General features: G+C 40.5%; 1 protein-coding gene across 1 annotated transcript; it reads right to left on the minus strand.

Moving 5' to 3' along the window:
- Positions 1-6,735: 6,735 nt before the first annotated feature.
- LOC130190382 (monocyte to macrophage differentiation factor 2-like) lies at positions 6,736-13,931 on the minus strand. Its single transcript, XM_056409774.1, has 7 exons — positions 13,892-13,931; positions 9,388-9,469; positions 8,998-9,158; positions 8,686-8,760; positions 8,490-8,591; positions 7,286-7,355; positions 6,736-7,172 (listed from the first exon to the last, which is right to left on the minus strand). Exons 1-7 carry the CDS (start codon positions 13,903-13,905, stop codon positions 6,969-6,971), a joined length of 708 nt encoding a protein of 235 aa, XP_056265749.1. The 5' UTR covers positions 13,906-13,931; the 3' UTR covers positions 6,736-6,968.
- Positions 13,932-14,540: the final 609 nt, after the last annotated feature.

Below are 14,540 nucleotides of genomic sequence, written 5' to 3' on the forward strand. Positions count from 1 at the left end.
CATTTGTAGATCTGGAAGGTAAAGAAAATCTCCCCTAAATCTATGTCAAATGTATTCACCATAAACAGACATTACAAAGAACACCAAACTCTGTGTGTGTGTGTGTGTGTGTGTGTGTGTGTGTGTGTGTGTGTGTGTGTGTGTGTGTGTGTGTGTGTCTCTGCTTGTGGCATTACCTTGATGCTGTTACGTCACTCTGTGCAGCAGCAGGTCGGGTGATCCAGTTGAGGGTCAGGTACTTTTCATTTCACCGTCACCTTTCTGGGGAAGCACAAGTGAAAAGACGGCGGTCACGTTACTTCACAGAAAAACTCAATCTGGATCCCTGAGGTTAACTTTTTTTTAAAGTTTCCTAGGATTTAGATAATCATCCCTGAGGTTTTGAGCTTTTTAATGATTTCTTTCATAGTGCTAATTTTTTCCCCACAAGACTCAAAATTGAACATAAACATCATATAGATCAGAATCAGAAACTTTTTATTGCAATTTATATTTATATATAAAAGGAATGTGGTGCAACAATAGACAATGACATTAACAACAATAAACGATAAACACAGTGCAATAATTAAAAATGGAAATAAAAGTATGAGGTATAGTGCACAGACGGCAGGTTTCAGAAATTTAACAAGTGTAAATTAAGCTGAAGAGTTGTGTGTATTTAATTGTATTTAAGGGGAAGAGTTGTGTGTATTTAAGTGTGTTTAAGTGTAGATGTCTGAGGTCTGGGCAAAACCTGCAGATGAAGAATAGATTTTGGTAGAGAAATCAACTTTCTTTTAATACCGTGGCATCTGTAGTAGAATAGTTTTATGTATTAACATACATATATATATATATCTTAGTCTTCAGACTGTCATTGGATGAATAATCTCATCTTATCTTTTAGGACCTACCACTAAATCTTAATATCAAAACGAGGGATAATAATTACCAAGAGTGGAAAATATGACAACCAAATCCAGTGTTTAATATACCACTAAAAATCCTTAGAGAATGGAAAGCTGATCTGCGTTTTTTAAACGCTTAAACTATCATTTTAAACTGTTCACTCAATTATTTTCTTAATTATTTCTCTGATAAATCATTTGAATAATTTATTTCTAATACTACAGAAAATAGGCATTTCAGATTTTGCCTTTTTCAGATTGCTTGTTTTGTCTGATCAACGGTCCGAAACCACCTCATCTTGATTTTGTTGTACAACCATCAAATTTGAAAAGTCATAACAAATAAATGTTTGCTTTTTTAAAACATATTGACCTTCTGTCCAGACACTCATTTAAGCTTTAATATCATATATTTTTGTTTCCGATAGTGTTGCATCGTTTCCCTTATGAGTAACTGTTTTCCTCCCATCAGTCTTGTGAATAACCTCAAACTTGATTCAATCGATCAAATAAACCTCCAAAAATAATATTACTTCTGCATTGCATTGTTTTTATCTCCTCCAAAACAGGTGAGTTTGCAGTCCACCCCCTCAGAAGGTGAGTGTGCTTCACATTTGGCTTTTCATGACCTCTTTTGACCGATGATCAGGAAGCAACATGGGCTTGTGACAGCCAGTGGAGCAGCAGACATGCCACCAGATGAAAGCAGCGCTCAGTGGTTGCCCGTAGCAACCGCCGAAGCACCAAAAAGCAGCAAATATTTGGCAGTAAACCCAAAAGGTGTTGTTGACTGCAGGCACTGGTGGGATAACGTGACTATTTTAAATGCCTGCTAATCCACAGTAATCTGGCTACTTGGCCGCAGTTAACTTAATCTCGGGACCAACAAACCCCTCCTGCGTGCGCACAAGAAACAGAGATAGACGGAGGCCTAAATGTTGGTGGATTTGGGTTGTGTGGCCCATGGACGTGGCGTAACATTTGGTAACCATGGCACACAGACATCAACCTCTCCACCTTTTCCTTCGCCGTCTATCCTCGTCTAGACTACCAGAAGGTCAGAAATAAGCACCGCGTTGAAGAGAAACAACTTGACACCTTAAAAACCGGCCACCTCAAATGACACCGAACTTGCGTCTACGTGGGTCGGTTTACGATTTGGGCTCAGTGGTCGTCCGTAGCAACCGCCGAAGCACCAAAAGGCAGAAATTAATCCGCGGATGAGTCGTCAGGCGCGGCACTAAACAGCTAAGCGAGTCGGCCTCGCGCGGCCAGCAGGTGCGTCTGGTGATTGCAGTCGAGCACCTCACGTGCAATTAATTAACAATTAGCGGGAACACTGTTCTTTGACACGCGAACAACAACGCTCAATGACAATTAAATGCGTAAGTGAGAGTGTGGTTTAAAAAATTTAAAAAATAGAAAGAAAGAAAATGTGTCGCGCCTGTTGTGATGCGAGCGAAATAAAATAGATCCTGGAAAAGTTGTGCTATTCCAGCAGCGACGAGTCCAGTCCCCCGAGGGCTCCGCCGGGGTGTCTGTTGCGTTAGTACTCACGCTGCCTGCATTGCGTGGCTCCATGGTGCTGGGGAATCCTTCTTGGCTGATTCCGTCTCTCCTACAAAATAAGAAAATCCCCGGAAAAATAAAGAGAAGGGTGGGGGGGGGAACCCAGAGAGCGACACCCAGCCGTCCGTTGCCGCCACACACTTCTCCCCCAAAACAGTCCGTTAACTTGGGCGACCGCCAACCGCTGAGGGCTCCTGTTCCCCTACGCACATCTCTGCCGAGTGTCCAGCAATGCCTGCTGCCTCCGGCAGCCGCATTCCCCCATCCACAGCGGTTCGCTGCCCGGGCCGCGACGGAAACAGCCGAGCTCTCCGCGCCGTCTCACCTCGGCGCACCTGCTCTGGCAACCGAGTGTGCAGACACACCGCCCCCTGGCGGACACAAGCGGCAAGTGCACGACAATGGTGGCGGTGGTATCACGGGGATCCAAGTAGTTCATGTTAAGGAAATATAATCATTAAATACATATTTGTTATATAAATAAACACTATGTGTAGTGTAACCATTCACTTGTGAAGCAATCCAATGAGATAATTATTATTAAATGCAAACGTAAACGTTTTTTTATTATAAAACATATATCATAACAATAATTTCTTTTTTCAAAATGTCATGGTTTTAGGCCTAGATTTGATCTGCATTCATTCATATGATTACTTATTTAATAATGTAGCAGGGAATGTAATTAATCATATTGAAAAAGTTACATTAGTTGGTGAAAAATATCATTAACACACAAGTTGTTTGTGTACAGATTCAAAGGTACATGAGGTAATCACTCTATCTTTAATTAGGACCTACTTTTATTTAATTTGTTATTATTTATATAAGTTTCAGTACTACTATGTATGAAATATATATTTATATATATATAACGTATGTATAATTTGTAGGAGTTACATTTCCCTATTTCATTCATTAAATGGGTGAATGTTCAAGAATGACTATATACTTAAATTATCGATTTAATTCTTGCCACGCTCTTTTGGTTTTATATTAACACCAAGAATGTCTATTAACACCCACCAATTATTTCTCAATTAGGAGGAATGTGATTCTAAATCTTATTAAATTAAGCTCCGTCGTCTGTCTGACTCAATTCTGATTCAATTTAATTTAGAAATTTCCCCACTGTGGGACGAATAAAGGAATATCATATCATATATCATAATTCACTATCTTTGACATGAAAGTTTAATTGATATTCAAAATAGGCTGCAAAAGTGTTAAAACAGGAATTCCAAAGATCATACTACATGTATGCAAATAGCATTTTTTTCCACATGTTTATATTTCATTGTATGATATGAACTAAATAGCAATAAACGGCTTCAGTAGAGAAAAAAGGGATTTTTCCAAATAGGTGAAACATTACAAAATGTTGAACACAGGAATATACTGCATGAAAAGGCTTTTTTATTACAAGAGAAATAGAAAAGATAAAAGCATAGTAGGCATCATATAGGCTTATCACAGCACAAAAGCACCACAGACACACGCACACACACACATACACACTTACACACACAAACAATATTAAAACTAGAGAAACAAACAATATGAAATAATATAATCCGTCTCGTACAACCATAAAGAAAACACCAGCAGCACTGAGAACAGAGTCAGCAGCTCCACAATCACAGAGCGTCTATAAACAATGTACAGAGGGTCCATGAAGGCGTCATGGAGAGTTTACAAAACTCTATACAAAGTCATGGTGGGCATTGTATGTTTGAATGAGACAGATATTAAATTCAAGACAAGACAAACGAACATCGATCCTCAAATACTTCATCTCAGCGTCCTGCAGAGCAACGCAAAATACTGGCTATAGTAGGCTCTAATACCCCCGAGTACTCAAACAGCTCAACGCTCTTAGAGTACACACTTAAGAGTACAAATACTAAAAGGTACTCTTACATTTAAAAGTATATCTGACCAATTTCATTCCAAATTAAGATATCCACAGTGTGACAAATGTAACCCCCAATCCATTGTGACAATACATTTGTTCTGACATTAAATGATCACTCCCGAATAACTAAAAGAAATAAGGGGTAAACAATAACAACACATATGTGTGTTACTTCCAGGTTCTTCTCAACACAATGTGTTCGTTGTTGGTCAGGTGTTTCAAAAAGTAATTAATAGGGTTCTTTGAATGTATGTTTTTTTTTTGTCACAAGATACTTTTTTTTTTTTTTACTCGACAGTTTAATGATGCATTCAAATGCTGGTTGGTGAGTTGTAACTGCAAAAACGTTTCGTGATACTGAGGAATGAACATTATGACGTTTGGCAATACAAGTATGTTTGAGACGACCCTGTCAGTGAGGCACACAGGAGACAGCTGCTTCCTCGTTAAACATGTGCACATTTATTCTATAATTCTTTGATAGGATTAGTAAAGTTTGATATTTAAAGAATAAGTGATGCAGTATTTAAAAGGGAAATATTTTCAACATTGGAAGGGGGTAATTTGTGCCTTCCGCATAAAAAAAAAAGCTACTGCATCGAATTGGTGACTTTCTGGTTCTTCATTTAAAACTAATCCTGCTGCTGTAACGTCCTTTGTGTTTGTATGACGATGTATATCTGCCATTAAAGCGTTGTCCTGTTTGGTTGCTTCATAAATATTACCCATGAACACATTTTCTATGTGCAGACAGCAGCTTTACTGGACCTTGGATGTGGCTTCACAGGCTTTTCAGCCCAAATAATCCAAAATCCTGAGCAGCGAAAAGATATCGAACGGGAGCAGAGGCTCTTTGAAAAGTTATTTTACGCCTACGAATACCAGACGCCTTGACCTTTTCGGTGCTCCGGCCACATTGATCACACGATACAAGCTCGTCCAATACACCGTGTGCGACCACATGCGGCTTAAGAGAACACACACGTTTCAAATACGCTTTTTCTAATGTGTTCAAGGTACATGCGTGCACGTGTAAACATAGACTCAGCCGATTACAGGCTTTGGATTCATGGGAGTCTGATAGTATAGGATACCTACAAACACACAAGCATACACACACACACACACACACACTGCACACACACACACACACACACACCTGAGATGCCTTAATATTGGGCCAGATTGTTCAACAATACTATAGCTTCAGTTTCCTTTTCAAGTGTGAGAAGTATATGGTAGTAGTGTGCTATCGGGTATGGCAGTGTAAGTCAGTCTTCTGGCAGTGCTAAGTTCAACAGCGGTTTCCCCTTCTTGGGTTCAACCGTGTGGCGTTTACAGACTCTATCAAACGGTCCCATTCATTAAGTTATCGATGGTCAAGATACTCAGCTGACACTTAAAAGTACAGTAGAAGAAAATAAAGATGAAGTCAACACATACTGTATACGTCATTACTAAATATATAATAAATCGTACTGATGACATCTTCACTGACTTGAACCTATAATCAACAACAGTAAACTATTAGGAGGCAATAATTAAGCTTGATCATCTACTGTGTGTAGAGCCTGGTAAATGTGGGAGCACACGAGTAAAGTCCATGAAGATCTGTATGTTCAATATAAAAAATAATTAAAAAATCCAAAATCGTGCTTGATATGGAAATCCGAGTAAATCACTGACTGAAGCAACCGATGTTAAACAATACAGCGTACTACAGTGTAGGTAGCACCACTAGGAACAAGAACAGTAATAATACTATCTAGTAGTCAATTACTGAGGTTGCAACCTCCTAAATATAATGAAACCAAAACCTTCTGTTGATGATGATGCTAATAATTTAAATAATTCGGAGAGTCGAGTCAGCTAATTGTAAACATTGTGCTCCTCTGGGAGACGATGCCTTCAATTCAGCTTCTGATGTGCACCACATAGAGATACATCTCCATAAATAGTCATTCAACCCCTGATCTTTGGAATGAAACCAAAGTTCCTGAAAATTAACTTAAGATTCAACAAAACCGGACTGTTAAAAATAAATAAAGTCAAAAGCTGCATCCTGATTCCCAGGCTGCATCGTTTGAAGTTCAGAGTTTTTACAACAGGCTGACACAATCGGAAAGTCATTTCCAGTGTCCTAAAATCCAACGGCGTCCTACAACGGTGCGTTCAAATGTCCCCATCAACTCGTAACTTATATAAAAATTAAAGACAAACTGAAATATCTCAACGATTGGATGGATTGCCGTGACAACAATCGCCCATCGTGCTAAATAATAAACGGCACGCCTTCATAGCTTGAAACAATTTTCACTGTGAGCATGTTGGCACGCTAACATTGGCGTTAGCTCAATGCAACATTAGCGGTAGCTCAATGCAACATTGGCGTTAGCTCAGATCACACCCTTTTCTTGCATTACGAGTGGATGAGGATCCCCTGAATGCACCGTTAGTGTTCGTCGGAGTGTATTTAGGGAGGAGGTTCAGCCGACTCGCTTTCCAAAGGAAGCTGCCTCTGAATTGGGACACAGTTTGCGTCCTCCCCCTTTTGAAGTTCAACCACAGGAGTTACTTCCTGCGAGTCCCGGATGTCATCTGGACGTCTGGACCTGATTGGGTGGCTGTGCGTAAAGGTACTTCCAGATGGCGTAGTAGTGGACGGACGCTCCCATAGCTACGAACAGGTGCCAGATGGCGTGAGCGAACGGGACGATGCCGTCGCTTTTAAAAAAGACCATCCCCAGACAGTAGCAGGCTCCGCCCACCAGCAGCTCGCTCAGCCCCGACTGCTCCGGCTGCGAAGAAGCAGACGTCTTGTTACGTTTACATTTTAAATCAGTTGCAATTAGGACCTGAAGAAGAAGAAGAAACAACAACTCGAAGACTGCAGGTGAGAATAAATGCTCACCATCGAGAGGATGACCAGGGCAGGAAAAACTCCCATCACCGTGTAGCAGATCAACTCCGTGATCTTATACCTGACACAAGGAGGAATAATTCAGCTTAGAACATAGATAGATAGATAGATATATACTTTATTAATCCCCAAGGGGAAATTTGTCGTAACAGTAGGAGCACCAATAAACTAAACACACAAGAATACAAAACAAAATATAAAAAACAGGGATGAAAGATATAGATATATACAAGAAGTATACAAAGTAAAATATAAAATATATATGTATATATACAACATATATGCATACACAATACTAATGACAAATTAAATTAAATATAAAAATATTAAATATAGACAGTGTGCAAAATACAAAGTGTGTGTATGTGTGTAGTGTAAATAAATGAAATGTGTGAAGTTCAGATCAACATAGTGTAAAACATTAGCCTTAACTCTTAAGTCTCAACTCAATGTCCCACAATATACTTATTTAGGCTTACAGTATATGAGCAAATGGTAATAATAAGACTATTAGGCAGCAGTCTACAGATGCAAAGTGTTTTTGAACAAAAAACAAACAGAAATCAGACAATCACATTAAATGTTACTTATTTATTTGTGGTTATTTATCTTTATCTGTTTTTTTAACAACTATTAACAATTATAACTTATTTCTTTGTGTTTTTATTATTCAAAATTATATATTTTTTAATTTGTGTGTGTACCTACCTAGGAAAAGCAATACATTTGTGTTTCCGTCCCGTCGTCAGAGTGCTTTTTTCCTTGGAAATTAACCTTTTTGATTCTTAACTTGAACCTTTTCTGAGAGTGCTGCTTTTGGGTTCACATCCTGTCCCACACACAACATTTAAAGCTAAATAAAATGTTTAACAAAGCTGGCTCAGGTAGAGTAGCTTAGGAAACGCGGACTGACGTCACGTCTCGTTAGGAACAAGAACGTGAGTTGGTGGCGACGTCTAAATAAAGGATGTTAGTGTGTGAACTTGTCCGCTGATAGAATCACAAACATCTGGATAACTTTCACGCGCAGAATATAAAATGCTTTCATTTGGGGGGGAAACCTGAGCGATCCCGTTAAACTCAAATGAAACTAGTAGGTGGCCCTTTGAGTTGAGATTGAAATGGCACACACGGGGTTCACATTGCTCCGATTGAAAAACGGAGAGACGGCAAACGGATGGACGCGTGAACTGACCTCTCGTGGAAGAAGAAGACGTAGGTGGTTCCAAAAGAGGCCATGACCCAAACCAGCCAGCGCATGTGACACCCCCAGGGACCCAGCTCCCGCAGGTTCAGCCTGTGGGAGGCACACGGGACGGGAAACGCATCACGACAAGCGCGCTGTGTGAAAACATGTACCACGTGTCCATGAAGCCGGCTCGTCCGTTTACCAAGGGGCGTAGGAGGCCGCGATGAAGAAATAGATCACCATCCTGTCACACATGTGGAAACAGTGCTCCACAGACCTGAAGAGAGATGCCAAACATCATGACAACTGAGGCACACTGTTTATACAAGTAGCATCCGTGTGTTGTCAATCTAAAAAAAAAAACACATCTGGAGTATGTGGGTAAAGATATTAGTTGCGGTGTGAAGGGGCCTGCAGGAAAGCTTCTCAGTCTCCTCTTATATATTTGAACCATAAATACAATCCAGTCCAAGTATTGTGTGTGTGTGTGTGTGTGTGTGTGTTCTTTTTGTACCGCAGATGGCTCTTCTTCCAGGCCACAGTGTGGAAGAGGGTGGAGATGATGAAGAGCGAGCTGAGCCCCGCCCCGTACACCCAGGCCGACAGCCGCTCCCATTGGTCCTCCGACTGGAAGTGCAACACGGAGCTGCCCAGCAGGCTGGGGATTATCCATAACTAGATGAATTAATCACACACATGAGACATGAGACATAAACACACAGGATTAAACTGAAATAGTGTGCATTGGTGTATCTTGAATAAATAAACAAATGAAACTGGCATCTTTTGTCTGTTATGTAATCGTGCTGGATTTGTCTCCAGAGTCATTTCATCTGTGAGTGTTTATGATCACTTTCTGTGTGTGTGTGCGTGTGTGTGTTTGTGTGTGTGTGCGTGCATTCACCGCATGCGTGGCACAGTTGGCAGCATGCTCATATTCTGTGGGCTGGTATCTCTTGTTAGGAGGAACACGGTTGTTCATAAACCTGGAATCATAAGAAAGTGACATGCAGGTTTAAGTTGACACATCTCCAAAAAACGTGTGATATGAGAGCTGAACTCGACCATGAGATATTAGCTGTGCCTGAACATGCCACGAGGATCAACTACACTGACACAGCTGAAACTAAGAAACAAATAAAGGAAAAGGAATACAACAATAGTATCCATGTGTGTACGTAAAAGCAGAATTCAAGGGAATCATAGGGGCTGGTATTAATGTTCTTTTACATCCTAAAACCACATATTTAAAAATATTTTTTGGGGAACAAATACACACTACAAAAAAACATGAGCATGTACGAGCAGGGAAACAGCACATTGATGATGTAATTCTAAACTGTAACACCTTTAATATTTGTGCTCATTAAAATAAAATCTGGCCCCATCCTGTCTGCTTACTTAGCAACACATAGATCATGCTTCAACTTGTTGCCATGACTGCAGTTGCCTGGCAACAGTGGGTAACCGACGGAGGGTTTGTCCTGACGATCTCGTTCGTAAACAATTCACATTGACAGCAAACAATGTCCGCACAACAACACACACACACACACACACACACATATATATATGTATATAAATGTAACCCAAATCTCTTTGAACAGAGGACCGCTCAGGAGGTATCGCAACCCCGCCAGTGATGTCACTGTTGTCATGGAAACCGCCGAGCAGGGATTGTCTTCTTTTCTTTCTTCTCTTTCTTCACACACCAGAAAACTCCTCGCTCCTTTCATCTTTTTCTTTGCTCATCTCTCCCATCTTCCTCTCCCTCGCTCCCTGACCGTGTCTCCTCTCTGCTCCCCCCCCCCCCCCCACCACGATTAAATGAACATGCGGGAAGGCACATGGACAAAGAGGTCCTCGCAGACGCAGACACACACACACACTCACAAACCACAACCCCTCCCTACTTTTATGCTGCATCTTACAGAGCCAGACTTCATAAGAGACCTATATAGCAATGTATCCATCCCTTTCTAACACACACACACACACACACACACACACACACACACACACACACACACACACACACACACACACACACACACACACACACACACACACACACACACACACACACACACACACACAGTTCTAAGATTGATGGGACTCAAAATAAGAAACAGGAAGCCATCAAAAGGAAAACCACTCAAATTAAAAATGCATGTATATATATATACATATATACATATATATACAGGACTGTCTCAGAAAATTAGAATATTGTGATAAAGTTCTTTATTTTCTGTAATGCAATTAAAAAAACAAAAATATCATGCATTCTGGATTCATTACAAATCAACTGAAATATTGCAAGCCTTTTATTCTTTTAATATTGCTGATTATGGCTTACAGCTTAAGAAAACTCTAAAATCCTATCTCATAAAATTTTAATATTTCCTCAGACCAAGTAAAAAAAAGATTTATAACAGCTGAGTGTTTGTCAAGGCTCAGGAAACCCTTGCAGGTGTTTCGAGTTAATTAGACAATTCAAGTGATTTGTTTAATACCCTACTAGTATACTTTTTCATGATATTCTAATATTTAGAGATAGGATATTTGAGTTTTCTTAAGCTGTAAGCCATAATCAGCAATATTAAAAGAATAAAAGGCTTGCAATATTTCAGTTGATTTGTAATGAATCCAGAATGCATGACATTTTTGTTTTTTTAATTGCATTACAGAAAATAAAGAACTTCATCACAATATTCTAATTTTCTGAGACAGTCCTGTATATTGGATTTTTTAGCATGACAATCAGCTCTTTCTTTTAAACCATTAGATGTTTTAGCCAAATTACAACTAACAGCATCTTATAAATAACGAACATATAAGCTATACATACGCTAAGCTGTGCATTTATGAGCCATCTTCTCCGGGCAAAGAGATAAAAGTCTGCGTGACTGATTTCACAAACGTTTCAGTCCTAGTGGGATATCAGCCTCAGATCTGTCCACCTTGTCTTCGTGTGTTGTTGTGCAACAGTGTGAAACGGTAGAACATGATGTTCTCCTCCTACGCCTCAGCTGTTTTAAACCTTTTTAATTAAATCGCTTATCGGGAGGTAAAACCGGAGGAGGATGAAGAGAAAAAAATAATCCACCTCACATAGAAAGAAAATGGTTGCAACGTGTCGTAACCGACAGGCCTCGGGTTTCTGTCGGCATCGTGCTCCTCCTCCTCAAGCAGCTGATGGTTATGGAGTGACACGCATTCAGAGTTATTAATAATAACATGGCCCAGCTCAGAAAAAACACACACACCATGTCCCAAATAAAAGGTTTCCTTGCTCTTTGGTGTGTGTGTGTGTGTGTGTGTGTGTGTGTGTGTGTGTGTGTGTGTTGGTCAGTGGGCCCAGCAGGCTTGGCCGGGTCATTAATGACTTTATCAAGCTGGCTCATGATCACCAGGCCAGAGGCCATCGGGCAGGGAGACACTAAGTGTGACATGGGGGAGCAGAGAGGCAGAAACAACACGAGAACTCTTCTCCTCCGACAGCAGGACGGACAGAAGGATGTTGTCTTCTTATTGAACCGTGAAAACCCAAAAACCATCGTCCACTTAACGGCGAGCGCTAATTCGCCTCGCAGCCTGTGTGACGGTCGGTCCGGCTCTCTGTGTGTCGGTATATCACGTGTTAAAAGAAGGAAAGCGGTGAGAAGAAAAAAAATTCCATTAGAGGTGAAACAATTAGTTAAATAATTGATTAGTCCACGCGTGGAAAATTAGTCGACAACCATTATAATAATAAATTGATCGCTTAAGTCACAAGGTGTGTTATGGTGTCTGGTTCAAGCTTCTTTAAACGTAGGATTTGCTGCTTGTATGTCACTATACATTTCATATATTTGGGTTCATCTTTTGCTGTGTGATGTTGTGACAGACATTTGTTCATTGTTTTATGTTTTAAAGGATAAACAATATTCATTTCAAATGATTTTCAAACAAAGATAATTGAAAGTGGAAATATCCAGTTGTTGTAATTGTATATTCTCGTGTACTTCACTGCATGTTTCAGTGTACAAATAATATAAAATAGATTAATTTCCCTATGGTTTCATCTGTGATTGTTTTTAATGAATTGTTTAATATAGGAAATGTCAAAAAATGTGTGAAGAATGCCGACAAGTTTTCATATGGTGTTTTAGTGAGACTAAAACATTCCATTTTAAATGATATAAAACACAGAGAAGCACATTTTAACATTTAAAAAGCTTTATCAACACAGAATGTTTTCAATGTTTCCTTGATTAAACAACTGAATGTAACAATTAATAAACTATGAACATATTTGTGTTATTTGTCTATTGACAAATCAATTAAGTGTTTGAGGTGTAGTGTAAAAGTGTGATTGGGTAAAAAGTTAGTGTTGAATATAATTGCGATTATCTAACAACTTTAAGACTAATAGTGATGGCATGTGCAGGAAAAATCATAACAATCATATTGAGCCTATAGTCTCCAATAAAACATGACAAAGCATTGAACTTCACGTGTAATCGTATCTATAGAAGTACGAGCTGAGGAGATTTGACTGGTTGTGAACACACGTGTGTTTGAAGGGCTTATCAATGTGTTTTGCTCTAGAGTTAAATAAGATGTAAATTGTTTCACTAATTTTTCAAGAAGAAATTCCACTAACGTGCCAATTCCAGCTTCTCAGACGTGATGATTTTCTTTATTTTATGTCCATGTAAACTGGATAGCTTTGGGTTTTAGACTGTTGGTCTGAAATATAAGACACGAGAAGAAGTCACCGTGAGCTCTGGGAGTCTGTGATGCACGTTATATACAATTGTTCTGATATTTTACACACCAAACGATCGATTAATCGAGAAAGCGATCAGCACATTCACAGGTAGAGGGAAGATCATCGTCAGTCCAGGCCTGGTCTGCTCTGTCTGACCTCTTCCTATTGTGAAACCTGGACTCATGAAAACCTGGACCCGGACCACGTTCTTTCATGTGGGAGTTCAACTAGGATGTGTGTGTGTGTGTGTGTGTGTGCGAGCGTGTGTGTGGCCTATTATGTGTTTTCAAGAAAGACTGTGCACACAGAAAGGAGAAAAATACAGAGGAGACAAGAGATGAGGAGGAGAGAGGAGGGATGTGGCAGGTGTGTTTATGTGTGTGTGTGTGTGTGCTAATAATCATGCTCGTCAGGCAAATAAACCACGAGCTGCACGATGCTCACATCATCAGTTCCAATATATGTTGAAATGTAAACGTTTGCTTGATTTATTTCATTATTCAATTATATATTTGAAACCGCTGGTTCCCAAACCCGCCATCCTCTTCATCCCCATCCTCTATCTAGAGCCCAATATATTTCATATTTACAATCACACTTCGTATCATTAGTCCAGATAACAAAAACAATTCAAACAAATGATTCCACCTACCGTATAAGATTCATTTACAGTGGAAATACGCAACAGTTGCCAGCAGACAGACAGTATGGGGCTAAAGCCTGGATCCCCTCCCGAGAGCAGGGCGACCGACCGCCGGGCACTTCCGATGCGGTCGCGACGGGCAGGTTCTACCGGTAACGGTTTCACCGGGGACGACGTGGTCCTGGATCCTCAGCTCAAGCGGCACCGGGGAGACGGAAGCATCCCGACCCAGCTGCCTCCAGAGGATCCAGTCCGGAAGTGTGGGCGTCAGGGATGGTCTCACCGAAGAGGGGGGACAGCCGCGATCTGCGCAGTGACGATGGGGATGCTGGTGGTCTCTCTCTCTCTCTTGCTCTCTCTCTCTACCTCCCTACCTCTCTCTCTCCCCAGCCGCCGGTTCACCTCATCACGACTCGGCGAGGTGGGATGTTTTCCATCACTGAAGGCTGCCACATCCTTTTTTTCTTCTTCTCTTCTCTCTGTCTCTCTCAGGCACCCGAGATTTACAGAGTTGTTATTGGACGTGCAGTTCCTCGGGTCTTCCGCCAGGGGGCGTGGCGGGTTGGGGGAGCCGGTTGATGATACAATATGGTGTCGATTGTTTGTGCGTTGTATTGTTGTTGTTCAGTTAGAGAGACACGTGACTTGGGGAGACACT

The sequence above is a fragment of the Pseudoliparis swirei genome, chromosome 24 (genome assembly GCF_029220125.1).
Source record: "Pseudoliparis swirei isolate HS2019 ecotype Mariana Trench chromosome 24, NWPU_hadal_v1, whole genome shotgun sequence".
Taxonomy (NCBI): Eukaryota; Metazoa; Chordata; class Actinopteri; order Perciformes; family Liparidae; genus Pseudoliparis; species Pseudoliparis swirei.